A 23,211-nucleotide genomic window follows, 5' to 3' on the forward strand; every position below is an offset into this window, starting at 1 on the left:
GGTACCATTCCAGAGTCTCAAGAAGGATTGACAAGACCAGAGACTGGCTTTCACCAGTACAGCGTGCCCTGGCCAAGTCATGAATAGTCCACTTAAAATGAATAATGGTTGCAGAGCACTTCCAGGCCACTGACACTGGTGGGTGGCTTAAGTGGACACTGAACAACTGTGTTAGACTCAGAATATGCAATGCAGTCTTGTCATAAAGTACTGCCTGCACTCCAAAAGGGACCCTAAAGGTATAGCTTTACTGGGTAATCTGTCAGCCAAGCCTTGATCTTTGACTTGGACACCACTGGCTAAGCAGTTATCTAGCTCAGAACCCAGAGAATCATCTATCTAGATTTTGGTGATGAAGTTTATCTGGGAAAATCACAGGGGAATAATGATCTTAATTCCTGTTAATCTTCACAATTCACAAATCAATATCACTGTCTTTTGAAAGCTAACCGTAAAAGAAAACAATAAAATAAAACAATAATATGGGGAACAAGCCTCCTGAATTTGTCTTGCACACCAGGTCTTTTCTTGCTTTGCCTTCTCTCCAGTCAGAGCAATGAGGTTACCACTCAGGGTAAAGCTGTTATGTACAGCAAGAGGTAGAGAGACCTGAAAAAGAAGCAAGGAAGCAAAATGTTATCCCTTTCTTCCTTAGGACAAAATAAAAACTGTGAGTTAGCTTAGGGTTTTAGAAGTGCTTCACTTTACTGGTTTCTCTGGAGCCAGTCTCCTCATTGAAACAGAGCCTCTGGTAATAGCGTCTGGGAAAAGACACAACCAAAAGCAAGCCTTCTAATAGCTTTCTATTGTCTTTTCTATATGTCAAAAGGACTTTTGGATTAGAAGGTTAGGAGACAGGATTCCTGTGCACATTAATCTATTTTTGTGATGATATTGCTGCATGCTTGAGATGCAATTCTTGCATTAGGTGAAGGCTCTACTCTATAAGCATTTATCACTTTTCATTCTGACTACCTTCCATTCAGTTAAAATATATACTATAAATCAAATTAAAAGGCTTCTCTTTTAGACTTTAATCAATAAGAAATGCAGAGTTTCAGCTACACCTAGTGGACAAACGCCAAGTACTGCAGCCTTTCCACAACCATTAGCTCATCTGTCTTGTTAAATTACTCCTGCTTTGTTTCAATATTTAAACTGTGAATTGAACCTAAACACCTCCAGGTAAGTATCTACAATTTAAATAGCCGCTTTAAAAAAATCCGTGTGATTATCTGCACACTGTTGTCTTTAATGTGAAGTGCTTGATTAAAAGGTCTGGCAAAGAGGACCTCGGCTCAGAAGGTGAGAGCAAAGGAAGGGGAAAACAACCCTGCCATGGGCATTGCTGGCTTCCAGCGAAGCACACCCGGTCCCCATCTGTGCACCAGGGGACAGGGCGAGATGCCCGTCGGAGGCTGCTCTTGGCCTTATTCGGCAAAGTCACACACAAGGTGACCTGTGACAGATCAGCTGTCACCCTCCCCTGCAATCCTAGGGCACAGCTGCAATGAACCACCACACAAGCTCACCGTGCATCCCAAAGGCAAACACACCGCCACCTCACAACACTTTCAATGGCTTGTTTCTGCCCTGATTTAACTGAAGCGAGGACAAGAGAAAACACAGGGCCTGTGATGCTTCCTGGCCACCAAAAACCAACCTTGCCAGATGAGACTGAAATATTGGGTTACAGGGGATTTAAAAATAGAGAAAGTGGTTTTTTTTAGAAGGATTGAGCCCTTCAAGTCCATGTTTTGGCTAAAACAGCTTTTAGCATGGTGACTGACCTGGGAACAGTACCGTTTCCCAGTCATCTTCTAGCAGCAAGGATATAGATCTCCTGCCCATCCTTGAGATCAGAGCAGCCAGGACATGTTTGCAGGCTTCATTGGCTTCATCCAATGGCAGTTTCACTCATATACCTCCATCAGAGTAAATTCAGATTTATGTTGTAAACACTGATCTGTGAGAAAGGCTAACATCACATTTTTTTGAATGATTCTCCATTTATCTGGGGTACAATTTTGTGCACTGTCAGACATGAAAAGCAAAACCAGGTTGTTCCAGTCATACCACAGACAGGCACCTTTTTTTCTTGTTGTTGGTTAGGTCTGACTGTTTTTTAGACCTAATCCCTAAAACTTTCTCTGTGGTGATTGTAACTACTTTTCTTCTGCCTACCACTTAGAAATGCTTTATACTCGTCTCCACACCTTGTCCTTCATCTCCTTGTTGGATCACATGTTAGCCTTAGAGCAGCCTGCAGATAACCAACCCAGAAGCCTGCCTATAAGCAACACAAAATATAACTATTTAGCTACTGTACAAAGCAGACATGCAGAGGCTTGATGTAATTTTCTATCTTTGGAAAATTCCAGGAATCCATTCCTGCCTTCAAAATATATATTTTATGGCATACAAAGTTGATGGAGAACATGTTTGTAGACAGATATCAATTATTGGGCTAAATAATGTAGTTTGAAGAAAACAGAAAAGATTTTGAGTAACTAGCCTTTAAATACTTATCTCAGCAAAGGGAGAGGGGAAAAAAATCTGAAATCCTCTGTGTTACTTATATTTAAGTAGCAGCAGATAAGACATTTTATAGACTTTCAAGAACTCCACCCTCTCCTGGGCAGTATGTTCATGTTGGCTAAGTAGGCTGCAGCATAAAATTCACAGAGCAATTGTTAGGAGGCTCAGTGTCAAAACTGCAGATAAGTAGGTGCAACTCCAAAATCTCATTGTGATGAGTATCTCCTAAATATGTAGCTTTTGTGTTAAGAAATGCTATGTACTCACTCTGTTATCTTCAGCCAGAGTTTTAGGTTGACAATTCTGAAAGTTTCTTTTATTTTACTTTATGACTGATAAAGTAGGGAATATATTGCCAGATGAAAACTCCAATAGACAGAAATAACAAAATGTCCCGGTGAAAGAAAAAGGTGAGAAAAGTTATCAGCATTTTATGAAGCTTGATAAGCTGGAAAATCTTTTGCTTATTTTTAATATGCTAAATATGTATCTTTCAAAATCAGTTACAGGTTTGTGATGAAATTGCCCCTCTGTAATTTTTTAAGGGGGGAAGGGCACAGCAGATGGACTGGGACTGAAATACCTGATCCATCTCTATTATAAACCTGGTAATGCAAATTTCTTTCTAAAATGAGGCAGAGCAAATAACAGAGAACCTACCATAACAGTGGCTCATCTGTTCAGTCATTTGATGTATCTCATTATTGTTGCAGCTATTGCAACAATATTGTTGCAGAGACTCTGCTTTATCTTGTAGCATGAGCACAATAGTGGCACCATATTGAAATGTGTAAATATATTTTAAGAAACTATGTAAAACACCTCCTCTGTACTGACAAAATGATGCACTTAGAATACACAAAACCCTGAGAAAATGCTACTGCCTTGAGTTTCCAATTCCTTTGATTTGTCATCTTAGTTTTATTGCATATGCAGTGTTATCTGACAAATATATTTGCCTGAATATTTTAAAAAAAAAAAAAAAAAACAAACTTTGTCATCATTTAAACAGCTCTTGTCAATGTTGCTTAGTCCTTGTTCATACTTCTATCCCTAGGAGTGATGATACAGAAATAGATCAGGTTAAGGTCAGTATGTGTAGCCCAGATCTGTAACACAGGCATTTCTTATTCTCGTCCACGGTAGCACTGCAGTGAGTATTTCAGAGGAAATGAAGGCTTCAGAAAGGATAGCCATAAGGCCATGGGCAAAAACTGCTTTTTCTGACATCACTTCTCTCCTCTCCATGCCCCTGCCCACACCCCGTTCTGCACAGGTTTTAAGCTCAAGGGGGAACTGGTCCTCTCAGTACCAGCTCCCACATTAAGCCCTGCTGGGCAGCACAGCCAGGAGGGAGCGGAGGCAGAAGGCAGAAACGGGAGCAGGACGACTGCTAAAGTAGGACGATGATGCAGAAACTATCCGTGCCATGGAGAAGTGTAACCATGTGGCACCACAGATACATGCCGTAGCCTTCGGCCAAACACCAGTGATCCGCAGTTACTTTGGCATGCAACTTCCCTTGCAGATCTGGTGTGTGGAAAACATCTCCTGGGGAAAAAAAAAGAAAAAAAAAAAAAGAATGAAAGAAAAAAATATGTAAAAAAAAAATAGAAGGAACGCTGCAAATCCAGATGTTGGAATTTTCCAATCCCCCTAGCAAGACAAGATAAGCAGGGGATAATCCTCGTTTATATAACTTTTTTTTTTTTTTTTTTAAATAAAACCTGAGACCAACAGGCATGTTTTCACAAGGTTTGTTTGCTTATTCTCTAAAAGCCACAGTGAGAAATTTCGGGAGGCCCCGCACCGCCTCCGGCAGCCGCGCCGAGCCGGGTGCCGGGGAGCGTCGCAGCCTGCGGCCACCCCTCGTCCAGCCTGCGGGCCCTCGGGGCAGGTGGTGCCGGAGACCGACGCCTCGAGGGCCCCGGCCCCCTTCTCCTTCCTCACAAGGCCGACGGCCTTGCCCCGAGCCCGGCGGCGGCTGCGCGGAGCCCGGTGCCGCGACCGCAGGCCGGCGGCCGCCCACACGGGGGCGCCATGTTGCCGCCGCGCAGCCCCGCGCAGGTGGCTGCGGCGGAGCCGGGCCGGGCCGGACCGGGCCGGGCACCCGCGGGCCCGTCGCGTAATGGCGGCCGCAGCGGGCCCCGTGGTTGAGGGGGAGCCGCTGCCGCCGACGCCGGCCCCAGCGGCCAGCCTTAAATTCGGCATTCCCGGCGAAAAAGGCAGATGACGGCGTCCATCGGCACCTATTTTTCCGCCTGGCGTGGCGGGGAGGCTTAGGGCTGATGTGCGTTCCAAATAAAGCCGCGCGTCTATTTATGGACGTGGCTTAAAGAGGAGCAGATCTCGTGTACCATGGTGGAAGTTTTTGAAAAGCAGCCAAAGTACAGAGGTCAAGTTTCCTGTACTAAAAGCAACTTAATGGGACGCGAGGCTGCAATGTCGTTTGCGAGTATCTGGCGGTAGCTGGAAAACTGGGTCATCGTGCATTTTTCACTAACCACCGGGTTCAAATAATAAATTATTTTAACTTATTTATAAACAACGTAGTGGCTAGATAGGATCAACTCAAAGGCCTGTTACTGCTTCAGCTGTGAGAGCCATTGGGAGCGTTGCCAAGGGGTTCAGCTCGGGAAGATTAGGGTCAGGCCCCCAATATTGTTTGGTAGATGGTATTATGAATAAGAGTATACAGAACCATGATATCCACTGGGATCTGACTCTTCATTAGAAATTAAGGGACAATGTAGCCAATATGATTGTTTTACAGATTTCCCCAGGGTCCACTTTTAAGAAATCGCAAAAATCCTTGACAATGCCTTGTCCAAAGCCAGTGCTTTCAGTAGCTGCTGTTGTTTGGAGGCACCGGCTCTCAGGAGTTTTACAAGCAGTTGTACATAAAATAGACTTTACCAGCATGCCCGTGAAACTGCCTGTTCTTGGAAAAGATTATATGGAAGGATTTAATGTTGACAGACGTAAGTAGTGATGTCTCAACTGTGAAGAATCTGTTGCTTAACCAACTTTATGAAGCAAAAGCACTTTATCATTAAAACAAGAATATTCCCTTTTGTTTTAGATCATGTAGGATTTAAACATCTACGCAATTTGGTATGCACAGAATTTGAGAGCCTGTTTTGTAAGAAGTTGATTAGAATCAGAATCACCCTCCCAAACTCTAGCAGAAGAAAGCAATGCGATGTGTGCAGATCAAACAGGCTTAAAATGGAAAAAGGATTTATATAGTGGCAAGATGGGCAATGGCTCTTAAAACTACACCTTTATTCTTCTAAACACTCTTTAATGTTATTGGTGAGTTGATAAATTAAGATTCACTCCCATTTGATGTTAAATTTACTGTCATAAAACATTAGCAATCACTGGCTGAAACCAGATGGTTGGTTTTTAAATTCTTGGATGCTGAGAGTTGTCTAAGAATGGGCTGTTACCAACTACAGAGATCATTTTATCACCAGATTTTCCCAGAAGTGTACACTTCACAATTTTTAATTTTGTTAATACTTTAGTACAAGTATTGTTATTATTATTATATATATATATATATTTTTTTTACAGTCATAAAACATATTAGCTCCTTCATGTCTGTGTAAGGCAAAGAAGGCCAAGTATCACTTTTCTCACCATCTGGGACAATTTTAGCAATAGTAATGAGTTTAATTTCCCAGCTTGATTCAAAACACTGCTATTTACACTCCCATTGTGTGGTGATATCCTCCCCTGTTTACGTGTGCAGGTTTAAAATTTAACTACATCCACCATGCTGTTTTTCTTTCTAATAATTTCAGAACACAAGACTGAAAAATTAAGCAAAAAGAAAGCAAGGTGGTATTGGTCCTATAATGAGCTTGGGAAGTGAGGCTAAATGGGATTAAGTGTATTATCAGGGTCCCGATCCTGCAATCCTCACTAAAGTAATAACTTATATGGGAGTTTTGCCAAAGACTAAGGGGGGGGGGGGGGCGGGCAGAAGGCTGCAACAGTTGACACTTAAGGAACAAGATGTCAGTTGCCTTATAATAACAGGCTTTTTTTTTTTTCTCCCAAATATTCAAAGTAGATATTTATAAATTTGTCTCAGTGGTGTTAGTTGGTAGCAATTTCTCAGAGAAAGGTTTTAGAGATGTCCAATGGTGGAATACTTTTAGGAAGATGTGCTAGCTACTGCCTCCTTCACCTAAGTCACTAGAAATGACACGTAGTCCTGATGCGATGCAGATCTGGATTGCACTCTTCTGTGCTAACCATCTCAGGGGAGAGAGAAAGGAGGAAGCCCACCACCCTCTTTTCCCAAGTTACAAATACTTATTATATGTTAAACACTCTTTTTCTTTAAATAGTTCTTCCAGGTGAGATAATAAATATACAAAAGAACAAAATCTACTATATAAATGAAAGCAGATTTATAAAATTACAAGTTTAATAGATAAATATAATAAATACTTTATGCATCATAACTCTGGACAACTACATTTAAAGCAAGTATGTTGGCAAGTCACAAAAAAGTTGCACCTCAGCAACTTTAAATTTCATAAAACCACACTGACAGGCATATTACAATGTTACGTATGAGGCTTTATGCTGTAAGTATGTTTAAATCCCGCTCACCTACCAAGTTCACCATGACATATACATGGGTGTAGTATACTTTATATGTTGGAATGTCTTTTTGAACACCGACATGGTAGTACAGATAGATGCTCTACTTACCAGGGACAGTGGGGAGAGTTTTGAAGAAAAATACTGGTAAATGACTTCTAGAAAAACTAAAGCATTTCTTAACTTTTTATTGACATTGGCAAATTAAAATAGAATAAATTAACAATATTTTCTCAAAAAAATGTTTTGTACAAAAATACTGTCAAAATTTCCTGAAAAGCTTTCAACACAGTAGTATCTTTTCATGTACTGAATAAACTATATTAGCACAGTGTCAAAATGCTGAAGACAGAAACAAAATAATTCTAACTAAAAAAAAAAAAAAAACCTGTGAAATGTTTGCCACTAGTCAGCATTCCATCCACACCATATTATTGTCTGTACATATGGGGGAGGGGGAATGGGTAGCAGACTTTAAATAACAGTATTACTTTTCCTGATCTGGAAAGGTTTGGCCCACATCTGTTAAGCTTCCAGTTGAGCATATTTGGGAAAAAAAAAATTATTAGTCTGCACTGCAATGCATAGTTAAAAATTAAGCAAGATGGCAGCATTTGTGCAGTAGAATCTGCCCTTCAAAGTTCATGCAACCAACTAATGTGATTTTTTTCCCTGTTCACTCAGAATTTGAATGCAGTTCAAGTCATTGGAAATCGTCGTTTACAAAATCCACAAGATTAAGCAATTTGCCAAGATTAATATCTAACAGTTCAGCACTGTGGGAATTATGGGCATGTTACTGCGAGGAAATAAAGAGAGAGGAGGGGAGGGGGCGAACAACGTAAAAAGGCAGAGTTTGCTAGAAATTATTACTACGGGAGGGGACGTGAATGTCAAAGCTACAAAAAAAAAAAGTGGCAGCAATTAAAAGAAAAACAAAACAAAAAAAAAGAATTTATACAAGCGCATAGTTTACTCTTGCTTTCCAGATTCTCACCTTTTCAAGCACTGAAAAGTGAGACACCGCGTCTAGGGGAATGTTTTCATTCACACCGATAGAAAGTCCTTTGTTTGTTTTAAATGAATCAGCAGCTCACCCTGCTGGGCTGCTGTTTGCAAACGAAGTCTGTCATGAAGTCAAACTCGTTCTGTCCCAACCACAGCTCGGGGAGCTCCTTGATGCGATCCAGCCCCATCTCGATGACTAAGGACATGAGGACCTCCTCGTCGATGAAGTCAGTGTCTATGACATTGGGCGGCAGCATCGCCGCGGGGACGTGGGGGACGGCGGGCGGCAAGCCGCTGCCGCTGCCGCCGTGCTTGGGGTTGCAGTCCCTGAAATGCTGGCTGCTGCCGTTCAGCTGGTGGCTGCCGGGGTGCAAGTCCGGCATGTAGTGGCTGTGGGGGTACGGGTGGTGGCTGAAGTACTGGTTGTTCAGCTTCTGGAGCTGCATGCTGGCGCTCAGCTGCCCTCCCGGGCTGCCCACGGCGGGGGCCAGGAACTGGGAGCCGCTGAAGCGGGCGGCGGGCGGCATGCTGCCGGCCGGGTGCCCCCCGGCCACGCTGCCCGGCCCCATGGCGTGCCGGACCCCGCCGCTCGCGTTCATATTCCCCGCTCCGTAATGTATATGGTCGCCCATCAGGGCGCTGAAGGCGTGCGGCTGCTGCTGCTGCTGCTGCTGCTGCTGGTGCTGCTGCTGCTGGTGGTGATGGGGGGTGGGAAACTGCCCCATGCCCAGCCGGTGCGCAGGGTGGTGGTGGAGCCCGCCGGAGCCGTCGGGGAATCGCCCGTGGTTCATGGCCATCATGTGCTCTGCCATCGCCCACCTGGAAAGTTAGCGAGCGAGCGGGTTAAGGAAAGCGCCCCCTCGGACATCCAGCCGCCCGCTCTTGGACCCGCTGCGGCTAGCTGGCGCTGGGAGAAGCGACCGCGCCGGTGCCGCCATCCTCGCTTTCGGGGAGGGGGGGATTGGGGGGAGAGAAAAAACCTCCTACCGCGACTCCGCCGTGGAGCACAAAGGGAGAAACGAAAAAGGAAGAGGAGCCCGCGGCACGAAAAGCCCGGTCCCCTCGGCTCATCCAGCCAGCAGCACGCCTTCCCACTTCAACTTGTGCATACCTATCAGCGGGAAGTGTTGCATACGGCAACAGCCGCCTCCTCCCGGCCACGTCCAAAACGCTGCCGAGCCCCCCGGATTTGTCAGCGAAGGCAGCGTTTTTAAAAGGCACTCTTGCTAACTTGCAGGCAACGAGCAAAGAATTAGGAAGTCCCACCTAGCCGCCGGCAGCAACTTTTGCAATTAAGTCCCGATTAAAAAATAAAAATAAAAAAGAAAAATACCAGAATGCACAGATAAGGAGACTGAGCCAGGCAGCCGAGAAACACCTTTCCTCGGGTATTTAACCGGTCCCCGTTTTCCTGTTGCACACAAAAGGGACACACAGCACCAGCTACACAACCTCCGCACTCACCTCCCGGTTTCTTTCTTCTTTTGCTTCAAAGGTGGCGGTGAAATCAGTCAGTAAAAGTCACCCAGCATAGAGAGGGCTTCCCTGGCTCCCTCCTCGGCGCTTACGTGATGGTGATATTATCGCTGCCGCTGCCGCAGCCCCAAAGCTGTTTTTCACTCCTCGGCGAGGCTCATCGGCACTTGCCAACAATGAGCTGTGTTTCTTACCCAGCTTTGGCCACAGCTAATATAGGATTTCAGAAGGGAGGAGCAAAACCCTTACAGGCAACCAGAAGTAAAACCTGGAGCAAGCGAGGGGGAAAAAAAAAAAAAAAAAAAGAAACAACACCCAGCACACACACACACACACACGCACACACACACGCACACGGGGAGGCTCAGGAAGGGGCCAGGCGGGGCTGGACGGCATCCAAAGGGCCCCGCTCCTCCTCGCCTGGGCCACACGTGTGTGCCTGCGGGTCGCCCTCGCCCCTCTCGGCGCCTCCCCCCGGGAACAAAGCGGGGCTCCGCGGTCCGGAGCGCAGCCCCGGCGCAGGGCGCTGCCCACCGGCCCCGCTCCGCTCACGGCCACCCCCCGGCCGCGGACACGCGTGGGGCCGGGCGCCCCCGCGGGGCTCCCCGCGCCCGGCGCTGCCCCCGCTCCCGGCGGCATCCCGGCCTCCAGGTGCCCGGCCCCAGCCCCGTGGGACCCCCGCGGACCCCCGTGGGCTCTCCCCGGGGCCGGCCCCTCTCCCGGCGGCGAGATCCGAGATCCACCTTTTTCCACAGCCGCGGGCGCCGCATGCGGGAGGCGAGGGGGTGCGGGCACACGCAGCCCCTCCGGCCCTCCCTGCCTCTGCTCCCGGCTTTGGGCCGCTAAATTGCGGCCGCCCCAGGTGTGCGGGCTGTGGTTGGCTTTGTGAGGTTTCTTACAGTGAATTGTTTCCTTGCGTTGGCAGGCAAAATAGGATAATACAGACCGTGGGGAAGGGCTTTGTAAACGTGATCGTCCTGCCTGGCCGTGGCCCTGCCACCTATTTGGTGCCCCGCAGTGCTGTGGTGAGACTCTCCCTGTGCTGCCCCAGCAGGGACATGCGTGTCCCAAATGCCCCCGCCATCAGCGCTCCCGCACTGTGTGCCTCTCGCCCCAAAGCCACCGGCTCTTCTCGGAAGGGTGCCTGTGCTGAAGTAGCCGAGAAGATGGGGGGAGGCCTGCTGCAGGGATGAGCTGGGTGTTGTCCTATTTTCAATAGCATCTTCATCTGGCTTTCCCTCTCTCTGCTTTCCCCCTATCCTCTGCCAAACGAGCACGGAGGGGGAAGCCGTAGGCAGGACACACTCCCCGGACACGAGGCTTGTCTTTTGAGGTCAAAGCAGCCAACATGAAGGCTGAGCTGGAGTTTCTGCCCCTCCACGTGCTGTGCAAGGACACAGCAGTGCAGGACATGCACAGAGTTTCTGGGGGGAGGCATCGGTAAGGGCAAAGGGGATCCTTGGAGATGCTGGCCACGCGGCAGCCCTCTTGCCCTCCTTTAGGCCCTTACCTGGCCACAGTGAATTATGGAGGTGAAACCAAAAGGAGGGGTAACTCCAGCTCATCTCCACTGTGGTGGAAGCAGAGCTGGGTTCCTGAGTGCAGAGAGGTGTGATGGAGGAGAGGAGAGGGACAATCCCCTGCGTGGCTGCCGCAATCCTCATGCATACAAGATACCAGAAAAACATCCCACTGAACCCCCAGCTGTGAGGCACGGCAAGGATGGAATTAGAGCCTTTGGAGGACAGGCAGCTTTGCAAGTGTCAGAGTTACCTCAAGGAAGTGACTTCATCCTGCAGCTCTGTTTCCTGCAGGGATTACATATGATGCCCACCACGATTTCATGTTTTGGTCTTCTGATGCATGTGAGTAAGTACACTTTTGGGAGGGCACTTACTGAACCAGGGCCTCCAGTCTGGCCAGGGGTGGTTGGAAGAGTGACACTACCTTTCTGGAGATTTTTCTTTCTCAATGTTCTGTAGGTTTTACAGGGCAAAACAATGAATAATAAGAAGATCCTGTTCCATTTGGCAAGTAGTCAGCTGTGTATCATGACAAGTGGTTTGTTTAATGTCACATATCCATGGTGATATTGGTATGCCTTTTTGCTCTCCCATGCTTTGAGTTTGAGATCCTTTTTAAAGCCAGGCACACATCATATCACAGCCCTGCAAATGCCATTTCCTATTTTCAGCTTTCAGATGTTGGAAGGTGGTATCAGATGCCAAAGTGAGTTATGGAGAATTGGCAAGAGACTGCCAGAAGCAATAGTATGCATGTCACAGCCTCCATGGCACCTCGCTCATATGAAACATATCTCCAGGTATTTACAGCCTGTATGCAAAGAAGCAGGCAGGATGGAGCTTTCTTCATTGGGGGTTGCAATGTGGTCCAGATAAGGCTCAGCAGCGTGGTGCAAGATGAGCCAAGTTTTTCATTGTTACAGGGTTTATGGCCATAGCAAAATGGGAACACAATCAATTGGTTGCTTTCCAGGAAATGGCTGGTGACAGCCATTCAGGAAATCACTTGGTGACAGGCAGCTAAGGGAATGCAGGACAAAGCATGAGGAGCCCATCACCACTGAGCTGGTAGCAAGCTCTGAATCTCCTCTGTTTGTCACTCCCGACCTGAGCCACAGTTATTTAAAGCAATCTTGTCACCCGTAGTCTACAGAGTCATCTGCATAACTGAGTTGATTCTTTAGGCAAACAACAAAAAAGCAGGGCAGTGAGTATCCGGAAAAAGCTGGAGGTGGCCAGGGGTGGGAATGAAAGCAGAGAGTTCACAGAGATGCTCCTCAGTGAAGACGCGGAGTACAGTTGAAAGCAAAATGCTGCTTCTATGCACATTTAGAAAGAATCCCTGAGAACTATCAAACACAGCAATGGAAAAATGAGGAAAAGATTGATCCTCAGTTGGGTGTTAACATTTTAGATGAGAAGGTCACACAGGAATTGATGGATTCCGGATGTGGCCCAGTTCACTCCTTCCAGGCTGGAACGCCTGCAGCGCGTGGTGGAACAGAAAGGAAAATCATAAAGGAGAATCCCAGATGGTGTTTTTCCAGGTATTCACTGGAAATGCTCAAGTCAACTGAATACTTGTGGTTCTAGGGATCTGTCACTGGAACTGGGAATACAGAGCAATGAGCTCTGGAAGGATTTGGATCTCTAAATCCTTGTTTGCAACTCTGAAAATATAATCTGTAACTCTGTGTGACTTGTTTCTCCCACATCATCCCTGGATGTGAGTTTCTGTGCGTTCCCTCCCACGCTGACACAAAGCAGTCAGGAAAACCTAGTTCATGACATCTGCTAGGGTTATCTGATAGGAAATTTTATATTAGAATGATATCCTGGAAGAAATGCCCCTTCTGTAGAAATGATTAAGCTATTCTATTGAGATGACAGCCATGATTTTCTGGCTGCTCTTACTTCTGACCTCGTCACAGCTTCCTTCAATCCCGCCCTTCCCCGGGGCAACTGTGGCACAGGAGGGTCCCACCGCCTTGCCCTACCAGCTCCAAGGCTGGATGCCTGCTGCGTTTCACTGCCCATCCCTAGGAAAAACAATGAACTTGACAAGTTTCTTCCAGATGGGCACCCAGGAAGCACAGAAATCTGTTTCAGTCTCTAAAAATGCATTTTTTTCTCTCCTGGAGTTCCCTTTGTCAGGAGAACAGTGGGTTTATTGTCTGTGGGGTGAAAACACAGGGTTTTTGACTAGGAGGCGGGTTCCTTTTTCTGACATGCTTTACTGAGAGACCTATTGTTCTTAAATGGTTTGGGGGGGAAGGGCAGACACGGGGTTAGCTATGGGCCTGGGCATGAGATCCTCCAAGTATCCAGGTGGGAAGGAATGACCTTGGCAAGTTCTGCTGTTTGACAAGCACCAAAGTCAAGACTATGGTAGAAGACACAGTATTAACTCAGTTAAATTCATTCAATACGAGCTTCCTAAAGCCATCGCAATTCCCCACTGCTGATTCCAGGCACCAGCCAGGCATTCTACAGAGCTCAGCATAAGCCCTCCTATTCCAGCAGCCTTTTCTTCTTGGGAAGGCTGCAGTCTGGTGAGGTAATGTACCTGTAATGACCCCACTGATGGTGACTTATGTTAGAAGGAATTACTGGAATGATGTCAAAGCAACAGAAAATTTGTGCCATGCTCCCCACAGCTGGCTAGTGTGGGAAAGTGGGTGGCAATGTGGGGAGGAACAGAGCATGCGCTCTCCATTAGTCAGCACAGGGCTCATTTTCTCTTTGCTAGGCTTCGCAAGGTAATCGATCTCTGTGCTGATTAGAAGAGGTTACTCTGCTGAGAACGGTGGTTACCAGCCTGTTTGTTAGCAACAAATCTTTATGAGAAGCAAAGAATTACACGGAGCAAGAAACTTGCTGAGCCATTTGGGAGTACATTAAAGGGTTTCATGGGCTCGCATCCCATGTTTATGTGCCAGGAACTGAAGATGCAGTCATCAAAGTGGTGTTCTAAATAAAGGAATATGGGCTATGCAAATTGTGTTGCTCTCCCTCCACTCACCATTTCCTGTTTGTTTAGATGGCTCAAGATAGTAATATGCTGGTATATTTTATACCGGTGATAGTGAATGTGGCTTTGCACCTTTTATCCAAGTTGTTTTATTCATGTGAGAAAGTCTTGGTGATAGGCTCTGTTGTTTTACTGTTATGCCCTCTCAATGCAGTGCTTCAAGACTGTGTAATCACTGCTGAGGCTCTTCCATAAGTGTAATTTTATTGCAAGGTATTTTCTTTGAAAACAAAATTCTGTAAAACATAGGAATGCTTACTAAGAACATTATTTCATGAAGAGGTCCAAGAGAATGTAATTATACAAAAAGTAAACACATAAATACATCAGTCACTGATCAAGTATCACTTCATTCTGTTCTGTCACACAGGACCCCAACATGGACTTTTTTTGCTACTCTTTACTTTTGGGTATCAGTGGGAAATAAAAAAATAATAAAATAACAAAAATAACAAAATAACAGAAATAACAAAAGGAAAACATTCATGTGCCTTTGAAAATGTGGTAGTATCTTCTGTCGTAAACAAAATGACACCAGGTTCAAACTAAGCACAGAGATGAAAAACAGTCACCAGCAAGGCTGTATGAACATAATCTTGTTCCGTTTGCTGGCTGAGCCAACTAATAATAATACTGTTTTGGGTCAACAAAGGCTTTTAAAAATGTTCAGGTAGAATGAAATATTTTATTTAATTAAAATTTATTAGAAAGCAGAGTACATACTTTTAAGTATGTATTAGACCTGGATGATTACACCTAAAGTGTTCATTGCGTACATTCTGTAATTAATTGAGCTGGTAGTTGACAAGTAATTTATTTGAAGTCCACTGAATAATTGAAGTTTATTATTAGAATGAATTGGAATTTTACAAAAAAAAAAAAAAGGAAAAAAAAAGATTTATGATTGCAAATATAGGTCCCAGTCCAGGATACATTTGTACACATTTTTTAGGCAGATCAACAGCAACATTTTTTAGGCAGATCATTTCTCACAGTTACTTTACTTTCTTGCATCTGCATAGAAATACTGTATTTAAAATCAGTGAGTCTATGCAGGAAGTAAGACACTTCTCAGTATGAGTAAAGGTGACAAAATATAACTTCTCATACCACCAGCTGACCAAATTGATGCAACTTAAAGACAGTGATGGTTTGTACTTGGGGCTGGATTTCCAGGTGGTTGCATCTTTACAGCACAACAGTATGCATGAGGCACTGACCTGTGTGAGTCTCTGGCCTGGAACTGAATACTATCCAATCTAAAATCTAATTGTATTATCCTATTGCTTTTATTCTAAGTCCACATTTTCCCTTTACACTTTCAATATTTCTGAAATGAAGAAAATGTTAGTAGAATTAACATAATGTTTATATAAGACATGTTCTGTTACTATGCTGAATATCAATTTAGATTTGGGTAAGCACATACTTTAGGAATGCTTAATGGACCTCATGGTATCATATGCAGGAGAATCTTTCTAAATCAGAGGAGAAATACCGACTCCCATGGGACTCTACAAGAGCTCAGTACACAGCAAACAAATACGTGTTAAAGCAGTATTGTAGCATGTAGCAAGTAATTCTGTAATATAATCACAGTGGTCACTAAGGCTTCTCCAGCATCCTTGCCATTTTTAATTTTATTTAAATAAATAGGGAAGTAGTTTAATCCTCCCCATGATGATAAAGGGTTACAAGCAGCTGTGGTGTTGGTCACGTGTAACACATAGTCAGCAGACAGTTGCAGTTTCAGTTACATTTTCTCCTTTGATTTGATTATGTTTTTCTCCTAAATTAAATAATTGTAATGTGTGTACTATGTGGTAATGGCAGCAGCATTCATTCCAGGCCTTTAAGAATATGCAGTGGTTCAGGAGAATTTCTAAGCAGTAAACCTTCTCATCTTATTCAGCATTTTAGGCAACTTTATTCGTGTATACCTTCTCCAGTTTCGTTTCCTTTTACAAGCATGAACTATCCATGAATCATTCCAGTACGACCCATCTTTTCAGTGGATTTACACTGCATTTCATTAGTTGAAAACCTGTAACCCAAACCTCTATTTTTAGTCTTTATATATCAACTTGGGTCTCATCTCAATCCAGTACTTCACATCGTCTTTCTCTGGAACAGTGATATCTTATCTCTGTTCTCTGTGGCAAGGGTTAATCTTGCTCAGACAGGCCATTCTCAGTGTAGAAGATGCCTATCTAGGCTTCTCCCTTCCTGAATGCTTGCTGCAGACAAGGCTCGCTGCTATTCCTCTCAAGATTAGTTACACGCTTTCTATGCGGATTACTTCCTGTTTTCCCTCAGCCTTTCATTTTGGTTGGCACCAGCCAGGGCTGTTTCCACTTGTGCAAGTGGCTGTTTCGTGGGCTGTGGGATTCAGAAGCAACAGACCCAATTTCAGTACCTTTCAAGTTTTGCTCTGAAATGTGTACAGTATAAGTCAGCTGGATGCCTGGAAAACAATGAAATACCAACAAACTAAACGTAAACATTTTTAAATAGTTTATATTTCCCCAAATTAGTTAAAATCCAAGTTTTGTAGCCGCTTATTTGGAATCTCAGAGATTAACCTTCTTTTCTTATCAGGCATATCTTCATGGGTTCTGCAAATTTATGATACACTGATTTTTTCTACTGATTAATTTTGCTTTAGGATGTTTTTAGGAAGGCACAGCAGATGTACGTGATTTTTCACACTTTGCTGTTCTTGTGCGTCAGCCTGATGATATCATACTCAAGCACTAATAATGCTACTAGTTGCCTTTTACATAAATTAGCAATTTACAGCTCCAGTGCATAATACCAACTACCTAATTACTCTAGAATTGAGCACACAGTCTTTTCCTTTTAAAGGAGAAGCTGATGGATTCAAATGCTGATATGTAATCAGAAAGGAAAACAAGACCTTTAGCAGCCTGTTTAGTGGTTTCACCAACAGACCAGGAGCCAGGGTATTTGTTCTCCTCCCCTCTCCTCCACCTTCCCAATTACAGCAGTGTAATGAAATTCAGTCTTAAGCACCCAAATTCCTTTCTCTTTGTGAAAGTCTCAAACAGACCCCATTTTATCTTTCTATAAAATGGAAAAAAATAATACTCCCCTCCTAGAAAATGCCTAGCGGATATCTTTTTGATGTGAACATGTGAATATTATTACTGTGGCCATGGATATTTGATGTCAAAAAGATTGTAAAGCTATCCTATTTTGCTGCTTTATTTTGGATTGTGAGTGGGACCCTGGCCACCTTAATGTCAGTAGAAAGTTATTATCATCATAAGATGCAGTGGAGGCAAGGTCCACCTGGGCACTTTGAATATCACACTAAAGTTCTTTTCCAAAAACCTCTTGGCTACAGTTCCTTGCAGCACTCACTCCTGCTCAAGCAGCAGGACAAAATGCTCCCCACTCTTCTTGACCTTCCCTGTGTCCTAAATACTCCATTCCTAGTGCCTCTTACTGATTACCCCTGCAAGACTCTCTGGAGGCTCTTGCTTCTTTTCTGCTCCAGGGTGAATTATCCCTGCAGACTTTCAATCCTCATAGCTCTTGCCCAGGAAGATCACAGAAATTTTCCTTCAAAATAGCCCCTTTCCTGCAGCTACATGCAACACATTCACCCCCAAAACCCTCTCACCCAGTGAGTTGCAGAAGTTCAACAACATATTATCCATGATTGTGAAGTTGTAACCTTTCATAACTTCTTTACATAACTCCGTCCACAACCTCTTTCTTCCCTCCAGACTCCGACACCCCAATAACCAATTTCCATTCATGCAGCAAATGTTAAATCCACTTTCCCTGACTATAAGACCACATACAATAAAAAAAAATCCTATAGTTTTCTCTATTATGGAAGGTGTGCTGTGATAGAATATGTGTTAGGGCTCTTACGTATGTCTGAAGTTTTCCTCAAGATCTTTGGTGAAATATTTCCTCAAAGTATGAGGCTGGCCTACCCTTCTACCTCCTGAGATTGCCTGCTCTTCGCACCTCTCCTTGCCAGTCCCATGTCAGGGCAGGAAGACTACTAACCATATACATATAGCTTATACTCCTCCAAGAGCCTGAGAAATATTCACTACTCTGCATTTTCATTTACAGATTTTCTGGAAGTCCTCATATTTGAGGATAAAACTCCTGCCAGTTTACAATGTTTTATGAATGTTTCATTCATTGTCTTCAGTGTATAAATCTCAAGGCTACTTGATTGCTTGAGAATATTTATGTCGCTTGTGGAATAAAACAAACAGCTCTGTGACTAATACTGGCTTAAATTGATTGTATAGCTCTGATTAATGCTATTTTTAACTGTAATATTAGGTTCATTGCCGCTCATGTATTATGGGTAGCTATCCCTGGCTCAATTTTTGTTAGCACAGCACAAGGGAACTTGATTTCAGAAAGAACAAATAGCTAAAAGGATATCTGAAATTCAGTCACACGTATTTTGCCTGAAGATAGGTACTCACAGCACAGAAAAAGCTGCTGGTACAGTAAGTTCAGTATCTGCCTACTAGCAGTGCCAACACTAACATCTTCTAAAGAACTCATAATGCACCAGGCACTGAACAATACTATAATTTGGGGAAGGATTCCTTTGTGGCCATAAAACTGAGAAGACAAACCTATAATACAATGCAACTAGCTAGTTATATCATCACTGATAGAGATGTAAATCTGAGGGATTTCTGTCTTAACCTTGTCGAGTTTTGAACATTGTAAGCTGAAGGCTCTTGTCATTTTTATTTTCTTTATAACAACAGATGAAATGGTACCTCCCTGGCTCGTATAATCAGTTCTGCTGATTACAGCAGTTAATGGACTGACTCAATTTACATCATCTGAAAGACTGTTTCCTGCTTTTTTTTTTTTAATGTATGTGTCTCCTTATTTCAGTGGTAAACTAAGTTATTTCCTATAGTAACAATTTATGACTAGTTTTCCACAGATTAGTTATATGTTGCATTGATAAGCTATGTCCTTTTGAATGTTTTATTACTATTGAACAAGATATATGCTATGTCTGTTCCATCCGTCATTGTATAAACTTTCTTGTACTCTTCAAAAATGATGATTCTGCTGTGTAAAGATTCTGAGAGCCTAAGATGCCCAGTAGTCAGTAACAGAGGAGATAATTTAGCACTTGTAAGGACTGATCTCTGCAAGGTCATTTGGTTTATTTTGTAGGCAAGTTTCTCTTCTTCATCCTTCTAAGGGTACTAGGGTACTTAAAAGAAACTTTCTATCAATGCTTTACATAATCACATTACAGTATTTTCTGTCTTTTTCTGTCTTTTTTTTATTTTTTTAATTATTGTTACAGCTTATTTTCTGGGTTTGACTGTTGCAGCACACTGAGCAGTTATCTTCATTAAGCTGTCCACACTGATGCCTCAATCTTTTTGTTGAAAGGTTACAATTAATTCAGAACCCATCTGTGTATACCAGTAGTTTAAATCATGCCTTCCATGGCATGTTACTCTGCGCTTATCTACACTGCATCCCATCTGCCATTGCATTCCTCAATAACTTGGCTTTGCCAAGACTTTCTCAGGTGCCTCACCATCCGCTAGCCTCATCTTGCCTGCCATGCTACATATCTAACATCCGTGGTAGGTTCTCATGAAGTGTGTTGCAAAACACCACAGTTAGTATTGATCCATGGGGCACCCCACTACTGAGGTTTTTGAAGAGAACTGAGCAATTATTCCTACTCTGCCCCTATGTGCTAGATTTGCATCCACCACTGGCAGGATGCTACCTCTTCCGCTCCTGTGAACTAGCTTTCCTTGGTAGCCCTTTGTGAAATATCTTTATTGAAAGCCTTTTGTCTAAATAACTTCCTTTGGTTACCCCTTATCTTGCATTTTGCTATCACTTCACAAAGTTGCTCCAAAATCCAAAGATCGTTGACTAAAACCTTCTTTGATTTTACAAACTCTTGGTTGACCCGGAGGTTTTTATTGCCAAGGACGTTGTTATTCCAGTGTCCTGCCAAGGCAGGTGAGCTTCAGGAACATTTTACTGCAGGGCTGCTGCGAAGGGGAGCTGCTTTGTAAACTAAATTCACCCAAAGGACTGATTGCTTCTGTGCGAGTAAGAATCTCTTCAGAAGCAATTCTCTCAGCCACTTGAGAGTATCAGGAATAAAATAAAATTGAGAAATTAGGCTTTCTCAGCAAGGACACATCCAAGTACCCACATCCCGGTTTGGGGCTGGCTGAGGGTGCACTTTTAAGGGGTCCCGTGCTTGTACAGCCAATTCTGACGCAGGCTATTCAGTAGCTATCACCAGCAGCTATCACTCCGTGTGGGGCACTCTCACCTCCAGCCCTTCGTCCTGTTTCCCTCAGCGGCCCACTGCCTGCCTGCTCGCCTCCCTCTGCCCCTCACTGTGCAGCTGTGGCCTAGAGGGCAGGGGAGGCACATCTAGGGCCTGCAGGGACCTTGTGGGGAGAGGGAAAAGGGCTGGACTGACCCCAGGCAGGGCCAGGCCGGGCCTGCAGCCCCAGGGTTATTGAAGACCCCCACCAGGCCAGGTATTCCACCAAGGGCTGTGAGGGTGAAGTGTAATGCAAAGGCAAAACCTCCTCTTGGGGCCTTGCTTTTATGATCGTGTTTCACACTGGTTTTGTTCAAAATGAATGCATGATCTTTCTTTTGCTCCCAAAGCCAGGAGTCAGGACCACCAAATTGGCAAGTTCGGCTAAGAGAAGTGGCACGATTTATGCTTTTTTTTTTTTCCCAAGCTCTTCTTCATAGGTATAGAGAATGGAAAATTAATTTTAAAAGAGGAAGGAGGGCTCAAATTATCACCCAGTGCAAAAAATAATGGCAGAAAGTATTATAGACCTGTGACAATCTGTTGGAAGTAGAAGAGCAACTGGAAAGAAAAGCTGCTCTAAAATTAGGGGACAAGCTTAATCTTCCCTAGGAGATTTTGATTTTTTACTGGTGGTAGTGTTGGATTTTGTAGTGTTTTTTTTTTTTTTTTTTTTTTTTTTTTTGGGACCTTAGCAAATTTAGCACTTCAGTGTCAGGCCATGAAGTCTCAATGGCAGTGTTTAAAATACGGGCAGCTGGGGAACTTCATCTAAAGCTGTACTCCCAAGCACTGCTAATACAAATGGGGTTAGGCTGGCCTTGTCAGTCCTGAGAGATGCTAGAAAAAACACTTGTATAGACAAGGCCACTGTGCCCCAACTGGCAGACATTGCAGTTTTGAAGGTTGTTTTGTTTACTACTTGTTGGCTTTTCCTAGCAGAAGATAAGAGGTTTAAATATGCAAGCACAGCTGTGATTCTAGTCAAGACGTGACCATTGTGCCTCCAAGTGCAGGAGGGAAATGGAAGTCTGGTGGCTTGGGTGAAGGCTGGATCACCTATTTTGCTGGCTTAAATGAAGTGGAGCAGCTGCATTACAGGATGCGGGTTCCATCAAGTAAAACATATCCTGATACCTTTTTCATTATTCCAGGTAGCATAAAGAAGAGAAGCAGCATTTCCTCATTCTGTTCCCTCAATAGGATATGCTTTGGGCATATATATATGTGCTGTGGCTGGTACTGTTGTTATCACCTTGGTTTCCCAAAGCTTTTGGTTCATGGTGTTCTAGTCAGGTCAACAAAAATCTTTAAAACTTTTTACATTTGCTTTCATGTTAACCTCAGCCAAGACCTGACAAATCCGACACGCTGAAAATAAGTGATACTCATTTGGGTTAATTTTAAGGCATTCTTATAAAGCATTAGCTTTCCCCCTTGTGATAAAAGAATTTTGCAGTTGGTTTCAATGATATATTTAAAATCTTGCTTTGCTTTCGAGGTTCATTTTGTAATCTAATTTAAATTTCTACTGTTTACAAGGCCTGCTAAGAATTCCTAATTGCTGTATGGAACAGTAAATATAAAAACAAACAGCAAAGATCAGTGAAACAGAACAAACCAGCTGGAATGGAATTTATTGCCCCTCTTCTAGCAATACAAACTTTTTTCTTTAACTGAATGCTGTAATTCAGTTCTCTTCCATAACCCTTTACCCTCTTCTTACACATATAGGATTTTTCTTTTCTGAATTATTTTTGCAATAATGGTTCTACAAAATTTGATTTCTTCTTTTCACACCTCTATGTCTCTCACAACATCCTTGAAGCCAAGAAATTAATTTCTTTCTCTAATAATTGCAATGTGGAGTGGAGATTATATCATAGACATTCAAGATGCAAATGGCAAGTTAGGTCATTCAGCAGTGTATCTGCACTGTTTATGCCTGATGATTCTCGACATTTTAACATGTTCTCTAGTGTTTTTCCAATCCATTTTCATAAATTGTGTTGATTTTGATTTAAATTGGGAAGTTGTTCTGTAATACAGTAGATATCACCAAGTGGAATGTCCTACATATGGGAGAGAGGAGGGGATTTTTTTTTTTTAATAAAGTCAAGTTTTTGTTTTATAAGATTTTAAAACTTCTTGTTAACACTATATTGAGGAATGTGCAGAATCTATCTAAGAACACTGGAATGGTGATGCAGCTTGTAATGACTTTGAAGGAAAACTGAGGATTAATCTTGTCAATAAGTGCATTATGGGGACTGCTTCTACAGCAGTTCTTCCCACACAAGCACACATTGCCCAAAATAGGGGTTGCGCAAGTGCGATAGCTGCAAAAATTATGCAGCATCCACTGAATAACAAACAAAAAGTATGTGTAGTATTAGTTTATCTACAGTCTGAAAGTCTCTCAGTTGTTTTAGCATTTGAAGTGATGAAGTACAAAATGATTATACAAACGCCTAAGCAGAGATCCATTAATCTAACCCCAGAAAATTTTAAATTATTTGCCCTACTTTGTTTGGTGGAAAAGGAAACAGGCACAAATTTATTTAGGCGTCTCACTGAGAATGAGTGATTTCCGTGTGTGCTCGCCATCTAGACAGCTGCTGGCTTCCTTAGACCTTTGTAGCTTTTGGCCTAAATATTTGGCCTCCAGTCCCAAGCTCTAA

The 23,211-nt window shown here is 43.6% G+C and overlaps 3 protein-coding genes across 6 annotated transcripts in view; 1 reads left to right on the forward strand and 2 right to left on the reverse strand.

Moving 5' to 3' along the window:
• Nucleotides 1–535: 535 nt before the first annotated feature.
• On the reverse strand, nucleotides 536–6,821 carry LOC310896280 (uncharacterized protein). The gene is made up of 2 exons (XM_083828393.1): nucleotides 4,349–6,821; nucleotides 536–4,089 (listed from the first exon to the last, which is right to left on the reverse strand). The coding sequence occupies exons 1-2, from the start codon at nucleotides 4,747–4,749 to the stop codon at nucleotides 3,957–3,959; spliced, it is 534 nt and encodes a 177-aa protein (XP_083684519.1). The 5' UTR covers nucleotides 4,750–6,821; the 3' UTR covers nucleotides 536–3,956.
• Nucleotides 6,822–6,961: 140 nt separating this feature from the next.
• Nucleotides 6,962–9,835, reverse strand: CITED2 (Cbp/p300 interacting transactivator with Glu/Asp rich carboxy-terminal domain 2). Of its 2 annotated transcripts, none has more exons than XM_083828391.1 (2): nucleotides 9,631–9,835; nucleotides 6,962–8,985 (listed from the first exon to the last, which is right to left on the reverse strand). In XM_083828391.1, exon 2 carries the CDS (start codon nucleotides 8,976–8,978, stop codon nucleotides 8,244–8,246), a length of 735 nt encoding a protein of 244 aa, XP_083684517.1. In that variant the 5' UTR covers nucleotides 8,979–8,985; nucleotides 9,631–9,835; the 3' UTR covers nucleotides 6,962–8,243. The 2 variants fall into 2 exon arrangements, with proteins under 2 accessions (XP_083684517.1, XP_083684518.1); XM_083828392.1 differs by lacking the exon at nucleotides 9,631–9,835 and adding an exon at nucleotides 9,154–9,624.
• Nucleotides 9,738–23,211, forward strand: part of LOC310896278 (uncharacterized protein) — a gene marked incomplete at its 5' end in the record, with an annotated part of 252,238 nt that continues 238,764 nt past the window's right edge. For all 3 annotated transcript variants that reach the window (XM_083828389.1, XM_083828388.1, XM_083828390.1), the window contains one exon: nucleotides 9,738–11,507. In XM_083828389.1, coding sequence (XP_083684515.1) covers nucleotides 9,738–10,835 — 1,098 coding nt within the window. In that variant the 3' untranslated portion in view covers nucleotides 10,836–11,507. The remainder of the gene's footprint in view (nucleotides 11,508–23,211) is intronic.

This window comes from Anser anser (genome assembly GCF_964211835.1).
Source record: "Anser anser genome assembly, chromosome: 3".
In the NCBI taxonomy this organism is placed as follows: Eukaryota; Metazoa; Chordata; class Aves; order Anseriformes; family Anatidae; genus Anser; species Anser anser.

What these genes read in the sequence shown, in the direction of transcription:
- LOC310896280 (XM_083828393.1), bottom strand. Translation starts at nt 4,749, where the DNA reads ATGCCGAATTTAAGGCTGGCCGCTGGGGCCGGCGTCGGCGGCAGCGGC. An exon ending in CGGCGCGGCTGCCGGAGGCG is followed by an intron (nt 4,090 to 4,348) that starts GTGCGGGGCCTC and finishes TTTTTTCCCCAG; the next exon opens with GAGATGTTTTCCACACACCA.
- CITED2 (XM_083828391.1), bottom strand. Translation starts at nt 8,978, where the DNA reads ATGGCAGAGCACATGATGGCCATGAACCACGGGCGATTCCCCGACGGC.